Source organism: Manduca sexta, chromosome 9 (assembly GCF_014839805.1).
Source record: "Manduca sexta isolate Smith_Timp_Sample1 chromosome 9, JHU_Msex_v1.0, whole genome shotgun sequence".
Taxonomy (NCBI): Eukaryota; Metazoa; Arthropoda; class Insecta; order Lepidoptera; family Sphingidae; genus Manduca; species Manduca sexta.
Genome location: NC_051123.1, coordinates 12228439 through 12254081, shown reverse-complemented (window position 1 = coordinate 12254081; position 25643 = coordinate 12228439). Strand labels below are relative to the sequence as shown.

At 35.6% G+C, this 25643-nt stretch overlaps 1 protein-coding gene across 7 annotated transcripts in view; it reads left to right on the top strand.

Moving 5' to 3' along the window:
• The window catches only part of LOC115442390 (homeobox protein cut), a 170352-nt gene that overhangs the window by 47949 nt on the left and 96760 nt on the right, over nt 1-25643 (top strand). The window contains exon 1 of one of the 7 annotated variants that reach the window (XM_030167418.2): nt 23187-23476. The exons of the other annotated variants lie outside the window; for them this stretch is intronic. Coding sequence (XP_030023278.2) covers nt 23405-23476 — 72 coding nt within the window. The 5' untranslated portion in view covers nt 23187-23404. Of the gene's footprint in view, nt 1-23186; nt 23477-25643 lie in introns of those variants that run through there. 7 annotated transcript variants of the gene reach the window in all.

The following is a 25643-nucleotide window of genomic DNA, read 5'->3' as shown; positions in this document are numbered from 1 at the left end:
TGCGTACTTCGTAACTCAAGCGTCTTATATAATAAAGATACTCTGCCAATATTCTATTTGAAAGAACGATATAGAATATGAAAGATAGTGTCATGAAATTAATAAAAAACAGGTTTTTTAGTAGACTGCAGCGAAATGCAAGTTCAAAAATGTAATTTTTTTACTACACATACAAACACCATTGAAGGATCATCATTTTCTCCTGGAAGTTTGTGAAATCAAATAAGCACAATGTGACCTTGGCATAAATGCATAAATTAAATATCAAGTCCAAATCGACCTCTACGGCACAGCAGGGAAGCTGCTTAAGAAACTGCTACTTCAATTCAACGAAATTGGTTTAGCAATTCCAACCTAAATGAATTAAAGATTCTATTAAAATAGAAGTATTATCTGTAAATTCAGATATCTTTCGATAAAAACATTTCACCAAATAAATAATCCAGATATAAAGCGGCCACTTCCCGAACGTCACCATCGTAGAACAAAATTTATAGACGCGATACAAATTACATTTTATAGCTGTTTTTTTCAAAATCCACCAAAATTTACGATTTAAGACGATTATGTGATCGTTTTAATTATTTCCCCGTCCGATATTCGATTTTAAATCGATCGGGGAATAGTGTGGTAGTAAATTTTTACGACCACATAAAAGGTGACTTATTTCGGTGACCACGAGCGACCAGAATTGGAATCGAGAAAAGGTTTCCGATATTACGACCAAAACAACTTATTTACGACATTTTAAAACTAAACGATAGTTTTAAACATGTAGATATAACAAATTGATGATTTTTTATAGTTTATGAAAATTATGTCGTAAAATTGTTATTTTAATTTCGGTTGATATGTCGTTAAATGATTTTGTAATGGGGATTGCTTCATCGGTGAGGTTTTGTTCGCTGTCAACATCAGCCTAAGTCCAAATCTTATTTTCATTACTGTACTAAAAATATAAGCCGATTTGGAAATGATTTCCCCATTCTTCGGAAATGTTTACTTTTAAAGTCCAGTGCATCCATAATATTGAAAGAATAACAATAATAATAGTAACCCTATCGAGATAATGTTTGTAGCTGTCATTTTGAACTGCACTGCACTTAACACCAGCTGCAGTTAAGTCACTTTGTACAGTACAGAAACCCACCAAAAACCTTCAATAGCTTTTACAGCCATCTTACAATTACTAAAATCACAGCCAATCGTCCGACCAGTCCAAGATTCCTCTCAAGGACAGCGACGTGAGCGATTCGCGACATTTTAATTGTCAAAATTGCATTCGCTTTGAGCGCACCGCCTTGGGAAACGGACGTTCCCACTTGGACACAATTAGAACCTTTTTAGTTATAGTTTCCTTTTGCTTTTCAGGTGTCGAACTGGCTGGTACTTATTAAAAAAATATTGTGTAAGAATAATTCAAATGGATTCTTTATTTAAATTTTTATACCGCCTTATTCCGTGAATTATATTTTAATTCGTGAGTTTTGCTTAGAAATCTTTTTACAGCTAAAATTTTATTTAAAAAAAATTTTTCAAAAATATTTTCCTGCGAAATGAAAGATAAAAATATACAAACCCTGTCCTCAAAAATGACAAACAAAATTCACCGAATAACGAAAATAACATCCAGAAGGTACGTCAATATATCAATACAGAAGGTCCAGTTTTTGCCTTTACAATGTGAGTGGTGTTTCCTTCCACAGTACCTCAGTACATACAATGCCACAGCGGGCCGCGGCCGTGACCTCAGGCCGAGGGGCGAACACTCCCCACACCACGAGCATCGTCCGCGGGTGCGATTCGGTTACTTGTTTCGGTTATTGTAACGTCTTGAAAGGTTGTACGTTCAATGCTAAGTTTCCATAAAAACTGTGTCTCTTATTATTGTCATTTTTTTATTGCTTTGAATGACGAAAGGAGCTTGCCATTCGCCTGACGGTATGTGATATGATCGCCCATAAACAGTAGAAACACCACCAACACCGTAAATTACAAAGGTACAAATTGACTTCTAGATAAACTTTGCTAATAGGATATATTTTATAGCCGTCCGGATCGCGACCACACACAAGGTGTTAAAACCCGCCATAGTGGCCAAGTGTGTCGCGTTTCGGGATCGGCCTCTATATATCCGGTTCCAACAGGCGAGCATAACTGCAATTGTCGAGGGGTAATCATCTCTCGTCAGTCGACATTCTATTGGACCGCACTCCGCTTACCAGTGCAGTGGAGATAATTTCCAAGTGAGAATTCTAATATCAATTTTTAAGTTCTAGCTGCTATACCTAGCTAATCCATACACAACATAATAATACAACATATATTCAGACTATAGTTACCTACTTAATAATCAATCCCAACATTAGATAATGACATAAATGTCGAACACGTGAGAATAGCCCCCACCTGTGGCGTCTGTTCTTCCTAGAAGAATGTTTTCGTAATCGTCTTGTTTTTTGTCGGCCGCTACTGAATATCGAAGGGCTTTGTTCGATAATTGGTTATTAGATTAGAACGATAGACAGTGTTGATCCTTTTTGAGATTTCATAAGAATCGAAATATTGGTTTTGATTTAATGTGTAATATATACGAATATTTATAGCAGAAATACCCAATATCACTTTGCCATCTGGGATTCGAACCCGGGACCTCAAGCGATGACGTACTGCGCACGCAATCCAACTACGTCATCAAGGCATTCAAAACATTACGTCAGAACAAAATGCCAAAGAAGCCATACAGTAAAACAATATCAAACAATACTAAACAATTACTTGACGAGTTTACACGGCCGGCCATTATGGCACCTAGAGCACAAGAGCTCAATATCAACCGTGACTGCGAGTGTACCGCAAAAAGGTTTTTATTCCGACGCGGCTATCGCGCGCCGCGCCACTTTTTGTACGAATGCCGATCGCTCTACGTGACGTTCCCACAGGTTCGACTGTCGACTTACCCGTCGACTTATCGGAATAAGGCGGCCGTATCAAGGCGTTCTTTTCGCGAATTAGCGAATCACCTGTCTAATTACTCGGCGGTTTTTGAATTTGGAATTCGTTTTCGGCTTTTCTATTTTTTTAAATTTGGAATATTGGGCCGCGTGATTGATAACGTCGAAATGTTTGTTTCCACATTATTTTAAATTAAGAATGTGTTTTATATTTACTTTTTTTAATTATTTTTGTAAATCAAACATGCAAAAAGTATAATAAAATCATGATTTCAATTAGAGTTCAGTACAAACATTAATTTTATATTTCGCAATATACACGCAGTAAGAATCCTAGTATTATCACTGAATGCAAATTACTATCAGCATTGCGATAGTCTCAACTCTCAACTGTTAATAAGGGCAATGGCATGCCGTTTGGATCTAATTAAAGCGCTGTTAGGACTTTAGATATTATATTAATTTCAAGGTTGCGTCTTGAAGATAATGCACTTCTAAACATATCGCTACATCGTATGTCTAACAATGCTGTTAGGAATCATTTGACTGGGCTAGTAGATTTCAATGCCTCATTTAGACTATGGACTATTAATTATGAGTAATAAATACACCCGAAAACCTAATAGTATTCGTGTACGTGACTATTCGTACTCGACAAGTATCTAAATCATGCTTTCCACTATACTGGATTGGTATAAGTACTTAGTCTGCAATGTAAGAAAAAATATCAAGAAATAATATATTTCTCACACTTGTCTGATGTAACAACGTATAAGGTTCATTTTGCTGCAAATCTCATTCAATAACAAACATCGAATATCAAAAACAAGCCGAAAATCTCTTAAAACCCCGCCGCAAAGAAACATGATTAGCATGACAAAAGTGTCAAACATTGTAGTCATTGACAAAGTGACAAATTTACAACCGATCCGTGCACAAAAGTGCCCTTTCGCATGCAAATATCGCGGCATTCTTCGGTGATTTTTTCGCCCCGGTGTGAAACTTCCGCCCATTTTCCCGCTCAACGCACATCCGGCGGGGGCGGAATTCGAATTCGGAAATCGGATGATACGTCCATTCTGTCTCCCCTCGCGATTGATTCTGATATTATATTTGAATATTTTATTTTTATCGGTGTTCTTTTTTTGAATTTCGTTTTTTATTTTTTCTTAGACACGAATTTGAAAAGAGAACGATGTGAGTGAGAGTCGTTGACGACAAATTTCGTACGGGACAAATTTTTATGTGATCCGCAAATATTTGTCCCGGTCGTTTGTTGGACAAATGTTTGTAATTTCTTCCAACCGCAAATGTAGAGTTAGGATGTTATGTTATAAGATTAATTATTAACTCTACCGTCACCCGTATCGCATACGACTCCCATCAACCAGCACAGCGATAACAACTAACAATCCTCAATCTATTCACCTATACCGTTGAATCTTTCAAAACACTTTATATTGGAAGTCAATCTAAGAATAACCGATGAGCGCCGGCTGTGCCCGCTTACTGTCAGTCAGCAGGTTTGATTCCCGCCACCTGTTGCCGTAGTCTTCTATTACGCGGCCATTAGTTATTTAATACTCGTTTTAATGGTTTTTGTGGAATTTATTGCGATCTATACTGAGATTTATGTTTCGTACGAAAGTTTGCATTTGTTTGTATGGGACCGGAATTAGTATATAGACTAAAAGTACATAATACATGGGAGGGTGAGGTTTCTGAGAACCAAAAGGTTGTAGGTTGTGTTAGACAAATTGTATGGTCCGAAAAAAAAATTATAAATTTTAGTACTAGCTTTTGCTCGCAACTTCGCTTGCGTGGAGTATTTTCCGGGATAGAAACAATAACCTTCCCAGGGTCTAAAACTATCACTATGCCAAATTCCATAAAAATCCATTCAATAGATTTTGAGAAAATCGATCAAGTACAGACAGCTTTTGGAGACTTTCATTTATAACATATTATATACTTAAATTAAGTTTTTTATAAGGTTTTGTTTAATTTCTAAATTAAAATCTCGGGTAAATTCTACCGTCATTCAAATGTATAAGTAAATGTTGGACCCTAAACATATTGGTCAATTTGGGATCAAATTAAGCGATTAAACAAGTAAAACCGGGCACGAAACTCAGTCGTACGAACCTAATTAACGCATTTGCAAACAAAAACATTTTAAACTGCAATTAATAGTACCTTGACCACCGAGTGTATCGCATTCGAATACCAACCTTGTCACCATCGCCACTCATCTTATTATCCTTTGCACATATCGTAAAAGACTTCAGATAACACCGCTATTAGACGAAACACAACCTAAATTCAATACAGATAAAGTCTAAATTGTATTGGAGTTGTGTGCAAGAAAGCTGGAAGCACCCCAACAAAAGGGTATAACTGAACAATAAAATACTTTTGGTTGACCACAACTCAATAAATACTTGGTATAGACAAGTTGACCGGAGTCCGGACGTCCGCCCTCTACCCTCTCGGGGACATGGGCGCCTGGTACCTTATTTATAGTTTTGGGATAATGATCATTTGATTATTGAAACATGTTACAATTATGGGTGGTAATTGCTTTGACAAAATTTATAAGTGGATGTTCCACTGCATATTATTGTTAAACTTATAATTTTGATTACAATTACATAAAACGGTGATTTGAAGTGGTATCACTAGCTTACTATTACAAAATTCTATGTTATAATAATGTCTATTTTAGTAAAACATAATTAAAGGGGAAACAATAACTTATCGTCTTTTGTAATTTTTAATCCTATTTTTCCAACATAAGTAAAAATTTACTTATGACCTTGTAATTGCCAGCGATATCTTATTTTGCATTCTAAAAAAATATTTCTTTAATTCTGAGTAAAAAATACACGCAACCAGAACTGCGAACAAGAATTAGGTTTTTTTATTGCTTTGAATGACGAGACGAGCTTGCCGGTCGCCTGATGGTAAGCGATACAACCGCCCATAAGAAGAACAAACACCAACACCTTGAATCACAAAGTTTTATTTGGTATTCCACTGCGCTCGCCATCCTGAGACATGAGATGTTAAATCTCATTATGTCCAGTTACCCTACAAAATTTGGCTACAACAAACAATTACCAGAAATTGATTCACCAATTGCCTTAACACGAATAACGAGACAAAGATATCATGAATCACTAAGGTAGTTACAATTTCTTCGCAATAATTAAACTGTTAAATGCATTACTCATAGATATAACCCATGTGTGTAAATATGTACTTAGCATTGTACCAAAGAATTGAAAAACAAACCATGTTTACAAAAAGGTAATTGCGTCGATAAACTAATCTAGATGGGTTCTCTGGTTTAATAATATCAGCCCTGTATTATATACTGTCCCACTGTTGGGCACGGGCCTCCTCTACTACTGAGGGATTAGGCCTGAGTCCACCACGCTCGTCTACTGCGGGTCGGTAGACTTAACATACCCTCAAAAGTCTTAGAGAAAACTTCTCTGGTATGTGGGTTTCCTCACAACGTTTTCCTTCACCGTTAAAGCAAGCGATAATACATAAAGAATACACACATAATTTTTGAAAAAGCAAAGGTGTGGACCCTTGGAATTTTAACCAAATCAAATGCAATACTCTATTGTGATATTAAGCAATAATTCCAATAGCAAAATACCTATTTTGGTTAGCAAACAGATTCGAACCCAGAACGTGGTCCAAATTTAAATACTGTTTATACTATCACTAAATCCCCTAAATAAATATATCACCGAACTCCAAACCCCACGCACTATTCTATAACTATGCATAGACAACTTTCAAACCAACAGTCAAGTTATTTCACAAAATTCCCGAAGTCGTTTTGTTAGCATGCAATATTCAAAGGGAGGGCGAGAGGTCCTTTTAATAATAGACGAGAGGGTCGCGGCGAGAAAAGCCCGCCGCAGTCGGCGTCGACCAGTTACTGTTGACCTCTCCACTACTCTTATTTTAGGAAATTATAATTTCGTGTATTTAATTATATAGATTAGATAGGTAATGCAATTTGTCTAGATTTAGTGCTTGCTATTTTTAAGATTTAGTATTTGTAACTTTTTATGTTGTAACATTATGCAATCCTTTTAGAAAATGTAGTAAGTATGTTAAGTTAATGGGCGATTAATACTCTGGTAAGAATAAAAAATTATAGAAAACCCCAAACACAACATTGAGATCATTTCTTGAATATCGACCGTTATTTACAAAATAATTGTTATCGGATACGGAACCCACGTCCCCTTTGCATAACTGGCTCATTGCGTCCCACCACGAAATACATTGCTTCCATAGGTACCAAGGCATCATTTATTTACCGGCAAGCAAACAATGTAGTACTTTGAAGGACATTGTAGGTATAATTCTTAGGTATTAACAAAGTAAACATCTTGTCTCAAGGTGAAGAGCGTAGTGGAACATTGTAACTGATTTGTTACTGGTTATGGGGTCCTAGTATAATTCAAGCATTCTCGTCTCATATAAGACATAATTGTTAACATTGCATAATGATCGACATATTGTGTCAAAATTTCAAAAATGATTAGAATAAAGGAAATTAAAATGCAATCTTAATATTCATGATTGGTGTAAAATAAATAAAGCCAACGATAGCCTAGTTGGTTGTGGAACGGACTGCCGTGACGAATGTCCGCAGGTTCAAAACACAAGGGCACCTACATCTGACTTTTCTAAAATTATGTGTGTATTCTTTGAGAATTATTGCTTGCTTTAACGGTGAAGGAAAATATCGTGAGGAAACCTGCACACCTAAGAAGTTCGCTAAAGGAATTTCGAAGGTTTGTGAAGTCTACCAATCTGCACTAGGCCAGCGTGGTGAACTAAGGCTTAATCCCTCTCAGTAGTAGAGAAGGCCCGTGCCCAACAGTGGGACAGTATAAAATACAGGGCTGATATTATTATAATATAGTATAAATAAAGCCAACATAAATTCGAACACCTTCCAGAGATGTTTATCTCTTACCGGTCGACATGTTTTGTGCCTTCATTTACCATCAGGTGTAGGGAATTTTTCCGTGCCTACAATAAAAAAATCCAAAAGTTTGTTTACTATTTATAGTCAATGGAAGCATCATTAAGACGTACGAAACTGTTCCGCACTCATCTCGCCATATTTAACCATTAAATCCTAATGGCTATAAACGTAAAAGGCCAACGGGGGTCAGGGATCATTGGTCATTAGTTAAAGATGTTGTAGTGGACCCGGTCAAGAGGTGTTTTATTGGGATGATCCCGGATTAACATGGTATCTTGTCACGGGCCAACGCGTTAATTAGGGTGCGATAGTTCGAACCAACGGTTATTTTAACCGTCAATGGATTAACTGTTTATTCTCTTTGAAGTTGGTCAGTTAATCTATTTTCATGTCAGTGAGAATAAGGTATAAATTGAGATGTTGATTTTTAAATAAATATGCAAAAGTTACTAAAAATTGTTCTTTTCTGTAGGTACCTACTTAGGCATAAGATATAATTTTTAAGTAAACAGGTAAAGTCAACATACACATTATTTTATAAAAAAAAAACACAATTTATAATATCAATAAATCCTTTTAAACCAATCGGTATAACATACTCTTTTAAAAATTTGAGGAGATTTTAGTCATTCAGCTACCAACTATTCAAAATTCCATAACCAACAAATGAAATAAAAAAATCTATTCCCAATATAATCCAAAATCATTACTATATTAGGATAAACATATTCTTGTGAGAGTAACTGTGTTACCTTTTGCTACAAAAACACTGAGCATTTGACTGACTAAAGCAGTTGGTCATTAACAGTCGTATCATTTGGTGTGTAATATTTATGAAAATAAATCTCTAGCCATGATACCCTCCTCTATAAATGAATGCTTCCTCTCCGCCAAACATCGAGACATATGGATCTCGAACACGGCAACTTTTAAACAGCCCGAAGATGACCACGACCTGTCAAGAGCGTACAACTACGAAGAAGATATCTACATTCAGTCATAGTTCTTCTTTAGTCAAAATAGCTTCAGTTCCAATAGACGCTACATCAGAAAACCCGTCTAAATCTGATTTCCTTGAAGCCATGACGTGTTCTCGTTACACCTATGAATTTAAACATAGCTTCCGTCTAACAAGTATGTAATTTATGTCTATTTGTTTGTCCTTTGCATTTTAATCGTTATTAACTTCATAGCCTTAGTTTGTTCAGGCTTGTATAGTTTACAATTTATTAACATTGTATCCTGTATTTATTTCTAGTTATTCTTATTTTGTCGTAATTAGATGTTACTTTTCTATATTGCAATTGAGGTTTAAGTTATTTAATCGTCAGCGTTTAAAATCAAATTTGCTTGTTCCTACAAGTCGTTTGCCCTGAGCAACTTGTATGAACTGAAAGACATCGGCTTTGTTTTAGTGGTTAAGCAAAACAGCGTCACTATATGGCTTACCAGTGACTGTCCTGTATTATTAAGAAAATTCAGTTTCTAGTTATCATTTAAGCCGTTACAGTAAAACTCCTTAATGCTGCTTTAGTGAAGCAGTCTTGCTATATTATATTTTGAACTATTTCAATCGTGTTCTAATACCAATGTTAATACACACAACATCACGCATTTATCCCCGAAGGATTATGCAGAGGCGCAACCGGAGCACCCACTTTTCGCCAAGTGTGTTCTGTCCCATGATGTGATACGGGGCGAGCCTATGACCATATCCGACACAAATTCCAGACTCCGAGCTGATACTGAACAGAAAACTCCAAATATCACTTTGCCCAACTCGGGATTCGAACCCAGGACCTCAGGGCACTGCCGTTCCGCGCATGCAGTACAACTACGCCACCGAGACAGTGAACTTATAACTTATAGAAATAAATTATGAACATTAATTTTAAAATGAAACTATAGTACTTCGTATATTCTAAAATGCAGTCTTACAAATCAAATACAATGAAACTGGGCCAGATTGAATAAAAAGCCAATCCCAAGACATCTATTGATCTTATTCATCGATCCTTACAAAGGACTGTATTGAATCGTTATAAGACATTTCGAACTTATTCCCTTTGAATTAGAATTGGATCTTCATCGGCTGATATTTAACACGTGCAATCTGTTTACAAAAGGTTAACGGATATCGCTTATTAATGTTATGACTGAAACCGTCTATTGGCAATAAAGTTGATTGAGTTAGTTCTAGATAGCAAATGTAGTTACTTAAGCCTGTTCGGTAAACAGTTTTGATCTGTTATTAGCGTAATGTTTTGTCTCAGAAACTCCTCTTGGACTTGAAGAAGAAAGCAAGGTCAATATAAATACTGATATTTTTTTCTCCACTATCAAACGTAAAGATACGAGTTAGACAATTTAATTTTGCTGGTGGTAGGATGTATTCTATATCGACCACCGTACACAAGGTTTTAAAACCCGCCATAGTAGCCCACGTAAGTGTGTCGCGTTCCTGGAATCAGCCTGTGTATATTCGGTTCCAACAAGCCGGCATAATTGTATCGACTGTCGAGGGGTAATCATCTCTTGTCAGTCGACATTCTATTGGACTCCACTCCACTTACAATCAGGTGTAGTGGGAAAAAATTGTTATGCCCGTACAAAAAAAATAAAAAACACACTGCCTTTATTAATTTAAAGACAGGAACTATAGCTTCAGCTATAAAACTCAGGGTCGTTGATTTCATATTTAAATACGTCAACTAACCAATAAGTGAAACGTGATTTAGTTATTGAAAAATGTTCCTGATTGCGTTATTCGGTTAAAAAGTTCAACTATTTGACACTTGACCTTTCACGTCAAATGTACCTACAATTACTTATATATAGATAAGATTATACAAACTTTCCACTGCATAAGACCTAGACTATAACGACTAAGTAGAAATGTTATTCCAAGTAACATAAATATAACTATTTATCATCAACATTTAAATGGAATCATAAAAACATTCCAAAAACCCGCCCTTAAAACCTAATTCCATTCGTCGAACACATCAAAAAAACATTCTAAGAAAATCATAAACCGGTTCAATTCGATTGTTTACAAAAATCAAATCCAACATATGTACATCAAACAATGAACAAATCGTAATATGACGTAAACTAATAAACGTTTATTAAATAAACACGCCACCATCAATACGTTTAATTACAAAATATAAACGAATATAACAAAAATAAATGTGCTGCTAGATTGAGATGCACATGTATCCATGTTATATAAATAAATAACACAAATATTAATGTTGACGTTGGGAAATTTATGTTTTATGAGTTACAACGCTCTACCTGTGAGGCGACTGGAGCTGTCGGTTTTGATTTTATAAAGACCGACTACTGAGTGACAATATTCAGAAAATACATGACTGTTTCGAGATTACTAATTAGAAATGCTTCAAGCAATCCCTTTGTATAGCCATGGTTTAGTAACTCACTTAAATACTATCATATAGGTACGTAGTTGATTGATTCCTTCCTAGATGTATTTCTACCATGGCGGCCAATCTCAACGGAGATCAGCCATACAGGAGATATAATGCACAAGAGTGTGCGCAATACACTAGCACTCTGTGTTCCTTCTCGTAATCCGGTGAGACGGCAATCCGACATGACCGGAGAGATCAGGCGCAGGACCAACGGCTTTACGTGCTTTTCGAGGCACGGAGGTATTACACCACTAGCTTCCTCATTCCGAGTATTTTTTGAAGTTGGAAAAACCCAATGAAAATTATTTTGACCCGACCCGGGATGCGAATCCAGGACCTCAGCGCGGTAATCGTACTTGTACAGTGTATAACAACTACGCCGCCGAGGCAGTCAACTCATACTATTTGCTATGTTCCGATGAACTGCTGAACGTAATGACGATTCACACAATCCGTTGTTAATCTTGATGTCGAACCAACTTCCTTCCGATACACAACCCAAATGGCTCCAGACCGTCGAGTTTATTTATTGTCTCTGTGTTCATAAAAATAGTTCTAAATGTAAATATCAAAAGACCTAAATTACTATATTGTTTATGGTTTATGTCTTTTATTAGACAGAGATTTTATATTCACTTCACTTTCATTATATCCTAGTATAAACAATGGGATTACAGAATGTGGTACAGCCTTCAAAATAATCCTTTATTGTTCGTCGTTTCTACAAGAGAAATTAGAAAACGGACAAATATTTTAAAAGATTTGTAGTTATTTTTATTTGTAATTTATAAACTTTTTACTTAAAACCAAACAGGGCGCGCCATCTATGATTTAAACACGAAAACCAACAATATATATGTCACGTAAATTGATTGAAACATCTCCCATTCTCCTACACGCCTGGTACACACCGCATTCAAACGCTTCAATTACACAAATTACTAGGACAACATGTATTACTAGGAGTTATATTGTATTCTTAATATTACACAGCTGATAAGAAAGAATGCGCGGACATGCGGTGTTCATCTCAGCGCGACCTGCGCCGGTGACAGGGACGCGCATACGTGAGAACCATCCGTTAGAGCGGGACGGAAACATCTCCGATAACACGTCAATACATTCTTACCATCCTGTACGTTCGAATAACGGCCTTATCTGTATGGCGATAAAGTTGAATGTCGTATGTGTGCGTTAATGGAAAACCGATACCGCATCAATATACTACTCATCGACCAACAAGTCAGTTGGAGATTTGGCCGCAAAGGCATAAGGTTCATAATGCCTACAAAAAGGTCGGGTAAGAAGGCGTGCTCCGATATCTTTAAGATAGGGCGTTCGAAACCGATCGAACTTCGATATAGAGACGTTATTGGAAAAACACCTCTATAGAATGAGGGAGAGGTTAGCCTCACAAGGCGTTCCCTCCCGCAGACACGCCCAAGTCTTATATGGAAAAATGAGGAGTGACTTTTTTATATCCCTCGATCGTCTCGCAATAACGAGATAAGAAATTGTAATTCTTTGATATTCTACTTATATATTTTTTTATTGTTCTGATAGTGATTGCACGTTATCTCTGATAATCGAGTTAATTTAGTCTTTTTATTTGCAGGTACGTTAGGATGCTGTGTCTGTTTGAGGTAAATTGATTTATCTACGGGTTTATGGTTGAGAATTTTATCGTCCTCAATCATCTGCGTGGCTTGTTTGCAGTTTAAATACTGCAGTTGTTAAACGAGTATTTTTGTAAGCTGCAGAATAAATTATGATTATCATTTGCTCGAGCAATTGGATGACGTGAACCATATTAAGTCTCTGTAGAATACCAATGTAATTGATTGTAATCTGCTTAACAACATATTGACTGTCGACGCCGGTACGTGTACAACTCGCCTTAATTTTTAAATAGAGAATGCAAAAACATTTTCATAATAAGAACGCAAATCAAGCGCGTTCCGTTAATTCGTATTGAATTACCCCGGTGGTGTTCTAGAACAATTCCAAATTTAAAATACGAACACAAAACAAACAATCTAAACTCCTATAGGTAAATCGAATAAGTCTCGATTCAATCCAGTTGGAGTCCGCGGCACAATTAAAAATTTAAAAAAAACGATCGAAACAAATGAAGTGAAAGAGCTCGATTAACGATTTTGAAAAAGGAACGAACGTTCATTATGCGTACGGATTTAAAACAATAAGGGCATTCAGCCATTGGCTCGTTTGAATGTGGAACATGATGGACAGTTCTACAACGGGCGGTTGCCAGGTTTTACCAGGATATTGTAGAAATATCTCTGGTTAGAATTCGAATTTCAAATATCAAATTTAAATACATTTTAACAAGAAACGGTTGTAACCAGTAAGTACTTTACTAAGTATTCTGTGGTAAATTATAAATATAATACTAATCTAGTTTTTCTACGTATTCAGAAATAAAAACAACAGGGTTATTAAATAAAAACAGAATGATTTATAGGGTCTTTGGCTGAAGATTATTTTTAAAATGTAGCGTGACAGAAACACTAAAGTTATTAGCACTCGACAATCACATTAAAAATCATACTCACATGGTTAGTGCTAGATACAATGTCTGACATGCACTGAGTAAACAATTTATATATTTTGATAGATATCTTTTTCATAACTTCCTAACCTTATCTGTGTCCTTATTATAGTCCTTAACAATATAATAAAGCACAATCAAAATAGTTCCAGAAATTACCTTCTATGATAAACAAAATACATAGTATAGTGTAAATTACTCATAATTCGTAGAGCACACTAATAATAGTAAAAGACGGAAGCATCCTACAACATAAAACCTTACAAATACAGCATCGCAATAGATGAGAGACATGAAGTAAAAGTTTTTCTGCACTATACTCAATAAGCTAGCCAAAGTCCAAAAAAGACTATAAATTTCTGAACAATAGATTTCTATAAATTCGATAAAATAGCTCGTTCTCTAGTTTTGAGTGTCCCTAGTCAGTAACAGTACGCCATCAGATGACCCACAAAGCTATAAAAACCCAATAAGACCCGAATGTATCAATACCCTTTACAATCACACGATTAAATATTCCCAAAGCATCCCAACATCCCGAACTTTTTTGGCTGTTTATTTCTGTATTCGCTACCTGTGTCAAATATTTAAAAAAATACTTGATTGACGCGGATCGCAGGTAAAACGTATTGAAATGCATTTAAAAGGTCGGGATTCGAACCTGCCACTGAGTTAAGCAGATTTAACGTCGACCTTCCATCGACAATGGATGTGAAGTATTATAATGCGAGTCAACGGGAACATAAATTAAAAACTCGAGTAGAGTAAAAATAAAAACTGAATATAACCTAATATTCAATAAGGCGATAATTTCTTAATTGATTATCACTGTTCATTAAATTAAGAATCAAGCAACCAGAGAATTATGTAATTAAAACTTAACTATCTTAATTCCGTAATAATCAATATTTAAAACAATTTTCTATTTTTACAAATGACCTAGCCTTCCCAACTATAATAAAAATGTACCAAACTACTGTTCTCCCAAAACGTTTCGTCTGGCAACACAGCCCCGCGACGTGCAACCCCGTCCGAGGGCCGGCCCGCAATTTGGCCCGTACAGTGATTGATACCGCCGATACATCACCAAAGGAGTTTTTCTATGAAAAATTGCTATAATCGACTTAAAAACTCATTAGGAACAAGACAAAGAACCGGCCGACATTCGTCTAATTCGTGTTCCCCGATCGAAACGAATCTCAAACGTTATACGCCGCCATTTTTTGTTATTCGTATCGGTATTGTAACGTTTAATCACGTTTTTTTGGTAATTAGTGTGGGTTCGATAATTTAGGGCAAACTAATGTACACTAAGGTTTGTAGTAGTGGAAACTATAAAGAACTAACTTCCTAGTCTACACTAATTTATTATTACATAAATAGCAAAATAAAAAGAAATTATACCACATTCCAAATTTCTCATTAAGAACCTGCCTAACTGTATATTTATTACAATTATTCTGCTAATTCCAGAAATTAAAAACAAATTTTAAAATTATTTTTCAAGTAACATTCGAGCTACAAATATGTAAGATACACATCATCCCGCAGGATTAATTATGAAGCGGCCGAACCCGCGATCAAAAGCAACCTTTGTACTAATGTATGGAGGGCCGGAGCGAGCGCACATGTCCCCCGTCACCGACGTCACATTCATTAATGGTGACAGAACAGGAAATAGTCATAAAGAATGCGCCCCGTACAAAAATCATAAACAAGAATTAATAATAATTAAAAATAAAAAACGTTCCAAATTTGAATACCCTGCCCGTGAGGGGACAACGAAAAAAGTTCGATCACAATGAGTTTAATTCAAAAATAGAACGTTGGAAAAAAGTGTTCGCCGTCACCATTCAAATTAAACGACAAGATAATTTTTGAATATGGATCGCGGTGTATTTGAATAAGTGTTACATTAATATTCTTTTGTGATAATTTCGAATTCGGGACGCCCACGGCGCGCCATTGTCTCGCGAGTTATTGGCTCATTACGCGACGTGTAGCTCTGTTTTGATTTGAATTTTTGATTTCAAATCGAACGAGATCAATTCGACCTGTCCACAATCAACATGTCTTATCTTTTGTCTATGAGCCATGGGGCATTGATATTCCACGTTTTGAATTTTATATTTAGAATCAAATAGAAGAGTCACCTGCCTAGTTGATTGTAATTTGTATAAATTTCCAAACAATCAATTCAATCTCTATACAACTTCACACCGACCACACACAATAGCGATTCTCCAACAAAAACTATATCCGAATGACAAAAATATCAAAAAACGAGATCTAATCGACACCAACTTCCGTATTACTCACGGTTTTGTATGGAATCGCGATGCTCACGCACAAAGGAGCGAAATGATATATTTGAACAATAAGAAAGCTCGCCCACGTGCGGTGGGACAGATGTGCTCACAAATTACGTATGCTAATGTGTTGTAATCCTTCCGTCGGACCTCCTGCGTCACCTCTCGCGGTATAATCGATCGACTATGAATGCGGGCGATGAATCGACTTAGTTTCGGCACAATAGACTCGCTTTGTCTCGTCTCAGACTACGTTGACTGATGGCAGATTTAACAACAATTACTCTTGTTGAAGTGATGTGAAAATTATGTACTGCGATTGTTATCGCGACTCCACTGTTTCAAAGTGAGCGGGACATGAGAGCTAAATATCTCGTGTTCATAACAATGATTGTTTTTCGGATTTGAAATGTTTGAACAATAAGTATTCATTATAATCGCATTTATTATTTTAAAAGCCGCAAAAACTTTGTTGCATTTCAAAAGATGTGAAAATCGTTGAGATATGCAAACCTAGCCAAAAGGCGCAATGTAAACGAAATTCACATTCGAAAATCGAACTCGCATTCCAATTTCAAACAGTCGAATTCTATTTTTAATTCAGAAGGACATACGAAATGACAAATTAGTTGCTCAACATTTCATTATGTGACGTTCGGCGCCGTTGACCGGACGATATGAAAGGGAACGTCAAAAGTGAACGAATGAATCCGCACGACATTACCTCTAATCATGTTTTATGAGTTTTTACCGCGAAATAGACGCCCGCCCTCCGCCCGACCGGTTGACACGTATCGTCGTTAAAAGTTAAATTTGCGAAATATTACTTTTGTACGCCCAATACTGACATTTATTTGTTGTGCTCGTATTGACTGCGCATTCCCCTTTCTTAATATACAGCGCTATCCCTCGGGAAATAAAATTTATACTCGCACAGAATTGTCTTACAGAGCTCAGAGTCGCGTGTCGCGTGTAAATATATCTATAGAATCAATTAATGCAAAAACTCGCTAACAACCATTTAATCTCTAAATCGATTTGTTTACTTCCCACAGGAAATAATGTTTAACAATACAGCATATACACACAAATAGGTACTAAACGATTTCTACGAAAAAAGTTGACAATGAACTATTCGTCCAACTAAATAAACATTTGACCAAACGTTGGACACATTGGCCACAGCCAGTCGACTGCTAAGTGGTACATGCACGTACAAACGTCATTTGCATGTAGCGCTCTATTACGAGCCATTATCGTAAATTTCCGTTCAATATAATAACAGCGCGTTGTGTCCGCTAAACAAAATTTTATCAATAGAAACGTTGCGATATTTCGTTTGAAATTAGAATCAGTACCGTTTCCGCTTCCGTTCGATATTTGAACTGACGAGTATGAATTAAGAACGCGTTCTGTTTCAATGATAACAGACAGTGCGATTTGAGAATACATGTATGTTCTAAATTTAAATTGTTTCTATATTTGAAAATCGTGTTGGAATAGTGATTACGCGAGTAGTTCGGCTTAGACATGTACCAAGGCCATCGGATAGTGCTATCAGGCATTGAAAAATGAGAACTATTACATCGACCGTATGCCGTAGTTTTCTATGAATCATTCTGACGGTCGTGGAATTACAACCACCTACATAATCGGACCAGGAACCTACCTTCGAAAAAAATCCATACCGAACGCCACCATAAAAATATTAATACCTATTGTTTATCCAAAAGAACGTTTCAAAACACCTGAACCTGAGTTATTTTTCCTTTCGGAAACAGATAGCGGGGGCGCAAGCAATAACCGTTATAAGCTCGCCGAGGGCCGTTCGCAAAGTTTCCTTTTCAATAACGCGTCTAATATTCAAATTAGAGCCACTAACGCGAAGTACCGCGATATATCATCGAAGCTAATCAGATTTTTTTTGGCTCCGCAGAAAAACGTTCAATGTTTTCGGCTATTATAGGGTAGAATAATTTAATGGCGTATTTCTTATAAGATTCGGATTTATATGATTAGTGTGTTTTTTTCATTATCGCTTATTGCGGGTATTTGTCATAAAGTAATTGGGTTTTATGACTGTATTTTTCGTTGAAATGATAGGGCTAGAGAATATACATTTGTAGGCTCGTGACCTTGTACTTATCAAGAATGTAATAGTATTAACGTATGAAGCCAAGTCAGTCAACAAGTAACGCATACAGCAAACATTTTATCGATAACAGTAAACCTACGTCTTTATACGCACACACTTTAACAACAATTTTAAACACAGAACACGAACTCCAAATTCAAATTTCAATAACTTTCAAAAACACATTCCAAATTCAAATCCATCCAATAACGTTACAATAAATCATAGACACGGTTCAATCTCCTTGGATCTCATTCGATATTAACGAAGACCGGCGGAGAAGCGAGAAGTCCCCGCGTGTAATCCCGCCGCGCGATACTTGGCGAACTCTCAATACACAGCGCCATAAAAAGCGACATAAAAATAATTTAAATTGCTCTTACACTCAGTCGCTATCGCTCAGGACATTTGCATACTAAAATAATGCAAAAATCTATGCGCGGAACGCACGCTGTGCGCGTTCCCTTTGCACCACGTCGAGTGATTTATTTAGTTTATAAAAATAGGTAAATATTATGTTTCTGCTGCCAGACTATCGGCAGATTTGTGATTTGTAAAACTAGGTATTAAAAGCACTGTTCAGTTTGAAGAATAGCCAATCTAATTACTGGACACAATGCCATATTTGCAGTAAAGTTTTTCTACTTTAGGCGTAACGCATTACCAAACCAACTACGCCCGTCTCTTTACTTGTAACGCGTACGTCATTCGCAATAGAGAAGTAATTGTTTTTAATAAATTAAGCGTTATGTAAAATTTTTAACTGTACCGCCTAATTATATTGACGTCAGTGTTCCTCTAACGTATTTTAACGTCAATATTTTACGTTTTAACGTCATAGTTCGAATCTTTACGTTAATTTTAGTAACGTGTGATACGGTAATTATAAGTTGACGCGAACAAAAGAACACTTAATTACATTTGCATTCACACATACTCACGTCATCTATCTGTGAAGAAGTAGGCAGAGGCGCAACTGTTACACCCATTTTCCGCCGAGGTTATACCGTCCCATGATGTGATGGCGGGCACTATTTCAAGACTGCGGGCTAATACTGAGTAGAAAAAGCCAATAACACTACCCGCTCCGAGGATCGAAACCGAGTCCTAAGTACAGCAGTTGTACTGTACTATAACTACGCCGAAGCAGTCATATAGTTATATTTGCATATATTTATAACAATTATATTTTAGAATAATATTAGCTAGGTATATATAAAACTTGGTGAGGGTCGCCGGAGTCCGATGAGGGCGGCACAGAACCGGTCGCTGTGGCGCTCAATGAAGGCCTATGTCCAGCAGTGGACGATTCCCGGCTGAAATGATGATATATAAAAGTCGCGATGGACTAATGCGGAGTCTAACGGACTGACACAAAGGCTCAGGAACGAACCACGCTAGAAAGATATGCTTCTCTGACTTGTAATGGATGACCAAAACATACCACTTGGGGCCTTATTCTCTATCCCGCACGTTATTTTAACAGTGCGTAACAAGCACTTAACACAACGCATCATGTTTAGTACTATAGAAATTTGGCTTACAGAATACCATTCCACGCACATTTCTCGAAGATAACATGACACGGCCGCGTTACGCGTTTACACTATCATACAGAATAAGGACCCTGACCTACAAACTACAAATCGTATCGACAATATCGTGACAACGGAAACGCACTAAACGCCCAAAGAAATTTTTATATGTAATTTTTTTCTCTTGTTTTGAAATATGCACGCCGTTAGGTTATTTATTGCCCCCACAGAGGTTATATTTCGGGAAGTAATGAGGTTCGGTTCGGGAAGGGCAATTTGAATGTTCGTAGATTGAGTCGTTAGGGGTGCTTTGGAGTTCTTTTGCCGATGTTTATTCCCGAATGTCGTATAACGTTCAGGAATTAGGTGAGAAATACAAAGTTGGTAATGGCTTCGAACGGGTGATTTATTCCAATGAATGACCATTTTATGAGTTAATCATCTTGATCAATTACTTTTTGGAGCTGGTGTGGTGGTTAGAAGAACGTGCTAAATGATTTCAATAAAAAAATATTTTAAAGTGACAAAAAAGGTGTTAAATATACGTTGCTTAGTAATAACATGACCCAAAAACGCACGCGCTATCTGTGATCTCTTACACGAACCATTCAAACTTCCTCGTTAAAACATAAAAACCATCTTCAATATCATTAATTAACAATTTCTTTAAACAAAGCCACATTACCCTTCAAAATTTCGTACCCTTCACAACAATTAATTACAAACATTAACGGCCGCCAAACGGAGCGTACGATATCATATTAACATATGAATAAATATATAAAAATTCAGCAACGGACACACACGAGCGGGCACCCGACCGCTAGATCACGAATCTGATAATGAGCGGTTATAAAAACGCATTATTCACAATAATTTATAATTATTTTTAATTAAACACCGCGTTAAGTGTACCGCGACCGGGTCGACGGACGTTTTCGACGGAATCACTGACGTGTCAAGTTTCCAAATTCAATTTTACTCGCCAGTCAATGGTCTCGTCTCTTCTAGTTATTGTTTTTGTATTCCATATTTAAAATGTGTTCAAATAAAATTATGTGAAATTAATTATTCGCATATTTTAAATACAATAGCTAACTTACGTTATCGAATGCCAATTTAATCAGAAATATCGTTTGAAATTCCAAATTCTAAACCAATGAATGAACATAACTAATTTTCAACCAATCGGCGAGCTTTATAGAGCCATTAAAAAGAATAATCGAAATACAAGTAACAATGAACGGTAATTCATTAGCATAATCCAACTGTAGGTACAACTTGAATAATTAATTCACATTCAAAAAAAGAACAGACGATATTTTATAAAATGAAAAAGAATTATAATTTTTGAAAATGGAACATTAACGAAAATCATCGATTTTATCAACACGGTAATTAAGCACAGAGAACGTACTCCGCGAGCGGTTCACTTCACCCATTGCTGTAACAGAAAAAAAAACAATTCGAACGAGAACATTTTAAATTATTGTTTACGGCTAACAATTACTTCGGATAATTCTAAATTCAAATTGCACTAATCCAGATAGCGGACGATCATGAAGCTCATTCATTGGCCAAAACAATCACCTTTTCTCATAAAAAAGTAGGCCATCGACTTTTACCGAAATTCGGCGTTGTACGTATAGAAATTAGATCGAATTTCACTTGACTATACAAGTGGTAATTAATTAAAAAATTAACTAAAACATTACCAAATTCCTACAGAGTCAACGAATCGTGCATCGGACGTGTGAGATAGTGCCTCGTTTTAACTACCATTGTTTTTTTATTATGACGTTCCGTTACACGAAATAATTTTTCACAATTACCTTTTTTATTGATGAACATTAAACTGATAAAGTTTCGTTCCGTTACACGTACCATATTTTCTAATTAGGGAGATTGACCAAAAATTTTGCGAATACACGAATAGGGTAATTTTACTATTTTATGTGTAATTAAGCGGAAGTCAGTACGCGGTATTCAAATTGTAATTATTTTATAATTGTATTAAAAGTTACTCCGCTATGTGAAGTCGGAGTAAACATAATCTAATTTCAATTCAAAGCTACAACCGAAATTTAAATTAGTTCTTACTGAAACCCAAACTATCAAATAAAGAAACGTCAGTAATACATTTTTCTCAAACCAAAATCAACGGTACTAACCGTAATGCCATTAAAAAATTAAATCTTGTCTATACCCATGTGAACTCGAAATATGCAAATGTCCTGAATATTCAATCACGCGTAAAAATAATAAATCAGATTCGAACCCGTACTTTCTCACATCCAAGACATTATCGAAACATTATAATATGCAAATAATTAATTCCTGACATATGTAGGTTAAACCAGTTTGGCCCCTTTATTTCTTTCACCCCTTATCTTTGACCTTTTATCTTTCTTACATTTGATCTTTGATTTATCCCCGATCGATATGAATATGTTAATTTTGGAAAAATAATTACTAACGGGTCGTAGGTTCGAGTTTTTCTACTTAATATGTGAATAATAATTAGATATCGCTTCTCACGGGGTTAAAATTTTCGGGGTTTGATATTGATTTTGAAAAACCAGTTTTGGAATTTAAATATTTAATATTGCTTTATTTCCTTCAATATTGAAAGGGTGTAAAACATTGTAGTTAACTGGAATGATTCGAAGTCGAATTGGTCACTCGAAAAACACGACAGCTTTTTAATGTTTTCCCGACTTTAATAGAAAGAAGGTAACGTATTTTACTTACACATTACAATAGTGTATACTTATATCTCAGCTTCAAATCTAAATATTACAATAAGATAATGCTATGCAATTTTAACCCTAATCCTTATCGAAAATGTCTCAAAACTGCAGCCGACAATCCGCACCAAATCTACTTTAAAAAAATCTCAACCAATAAATCGTAAAAAACACAAAACTACAATAAGATGGCATATAAAGACCCTTAACAACTTTAAAAAAAATATGTGTCACTAAATCACAATCATGAATTCAAAATATGACGTATTGATCGAAACGACCGAGGAATTAATGCACAGCACAAAGGTCAACCCTAAAAAAACTTGAAGAAGGGTTATTGAAAGGCGCATCGCATTTAACCCGTTGTGGAGATTGATACGATTTCGATACTAAATATCGCGGTACAATAGACCGTTGCATTAGCATATGCAAGACATATGCAAATTTGAAGGAAGTATGGGAATGTTATCTCGCGATGCGTTAGTTAGTTGCTCGCGCGCTTTCGGTGTGATAGCGTCAACATTTTTGACTAGCGGTGATTGCGCTAACAATTCGAATTTTAAATTAAGTGATTTTAATTTTAAGTTAATTATTTTTATGATTTAAAAACTTTTTCGTGGTTATTATATTTTTTTAAATTTACATTTTCTGTAGTGTTTGTGGATTTCGGATTTTACGAAAACATTATTCCGTGTTATGAATGGTTACTGTGAAAGACTCAACATATTTTATGTTGAAATTATGAAAATAAGAAATTTTTATCATGACGTGAGTACTGTTTTTATTCTTTTATTTTAATTTATTTCATTTCAAAAATCATTTATTTATTTTTAATTGAAAATTTGTGACTCAATATAAATTGTCTTTGTTTATATAAGCTAATTTAATTAAGTAATAATTAAATATTCTCATGTACCTTGACTTATCATAAGTGCAACTATGTCCGCCTACGTGATGAATAAAACATTTTATTTTTTACTCAAATATGAAATTTAAAAATCAATTTTCAAAATTCACACCATTTCGAAAAACATAGTTTATGCCACCTAACTAATTATAAAAAGATCACAGCACCGATTCGTCTCATCTCTGCTAATTAAGAGAGAGAATTAGCAGAGACCGCGCCTTTTTCTTTGGCTGACATGCGGGCTTACAATTCACAACCGTTACGAGTCTGTCGCGAGTTTTCTGCTAACTACATTTAATTAATGCACTAAAATTACGGACCTTAATGAGTGACGCGTTAGGTTACGGAAATCTATAGCAATGCTGGGACCATATTCAATGATATTAATTATCGTATAATTGTTTTTTTATTCATTAATTGTAGCTATTTTTACAATTAAACTGGTAATTTTGGTTTAGTAATGTTCTATTACATATATCTTGTGAACTTGTAATTACGTTTGGCATTCACTTGTTATTTTATTTATCAATTATTATTTTTATATTTTTTGTTACTGATTAATAACTTTTACCGATAACATCTACTGTACTGTAAAATGACTTCTTATAAGTGGAAACTTTATTGATTTATGTATTTTTAATTACCTTAACTAGTCTATAATAGTTAAAATATTGTATGTTTCCCAAATATATAAATAAATAAATTATTAGAATTGGCTTGTAGTCATAAAATAAATGGAAGGTCCACTAGACAATGATTGGATTATCTGAAAGGACGTCCAAGGCAAGCTGGCACGCGCAAACTGAAGTAATGATAAACATATCAATATATTGTTAATAGTTTATTACGGAATCCCGCATTGATAACAATAGAAGTCTATATTTGCGGCCGCGAGTGATAGCGGTTTTCCGTTTACATCAACTTATAAATAATTTGGACATCTTTAGGACCTTTTTCAGTTTTAAAGTAATTTTATTTAATCGTATTAAACAGTTAATGCACACATATTTATTACTATTTTTTTTGGAGTGTAGATTGGTGTGACTTTTGTATTTGGTTGGTTTATATATGTGGCGATGATAATTTACTCAACAGTTATGAAACAGGTCCTTAGTCTATATTTCGTACTGAATAAACTAAAACAATTTTTTTAACGCGGTATGATTATTGTCTGCGACGAATTAGGGATGTCTTTTAACGAGACAACTCTAAATAGTTGTATATATTTTTTTAATTTTACGCTTACATACAGAGAAGTGTATCAGCGAACTTAATTCCAAATTTTCCTACCAGCCGACGTAGCGGTGCAGAAATACAAGGAAGGTATATAAAAGTTTTACAGCCTGCAATACATCTATTCCTTCCTCATTAACTAAGCTAATCACTCACCTTTTAAAGGCAGTAATAATTAGAAACACACCAAAAATTATTTTCCAAAATAATTTTCACCACTTATTAAAAGCGCCAATTTTTTGCGGACCGTACACGCATTAAAATTGATCAACACATAACGACGTTATCCACATAATACGGACCCTCCTCAGCGGTCACTTCGACAGGAGGACCTTCGCCCCTAAACCCTCCCTCGCCCCTAATTTTCAACCCACTTTTTACATCAATGTTTTTCTATAGTCCCCTTGTAAGTGAATGACGGGGGCGGTATCAAAACATCTCGTATCAGCTGGACCCGCAAGTTTTGGGATTAGCTATACGGAAGGGTTAATGGCGGCTTTTTTATCTTACGTGATGTGGCGTTTCTTGTGAAAAATATAGAATCGCCAAATTGGATTAACAAAGTATCATGATGCAGAATTATGTATGCATTCTGGTGTCAAACGTGCGTGGCTCTCTTCCAATTACTTCCAGAACTCTCATAATATCTTGACTAGTTCGACTCTTTAGATTCCAAACGTATGCAATAAAAATATCAGCTTTATAACTATCAAACTTCTAGAATCTAACCTCAAAAATAATAACCTCTTTCATCCAAACTGGCCTAATCCCGATTCCAAATTCAAAATTCTTCTA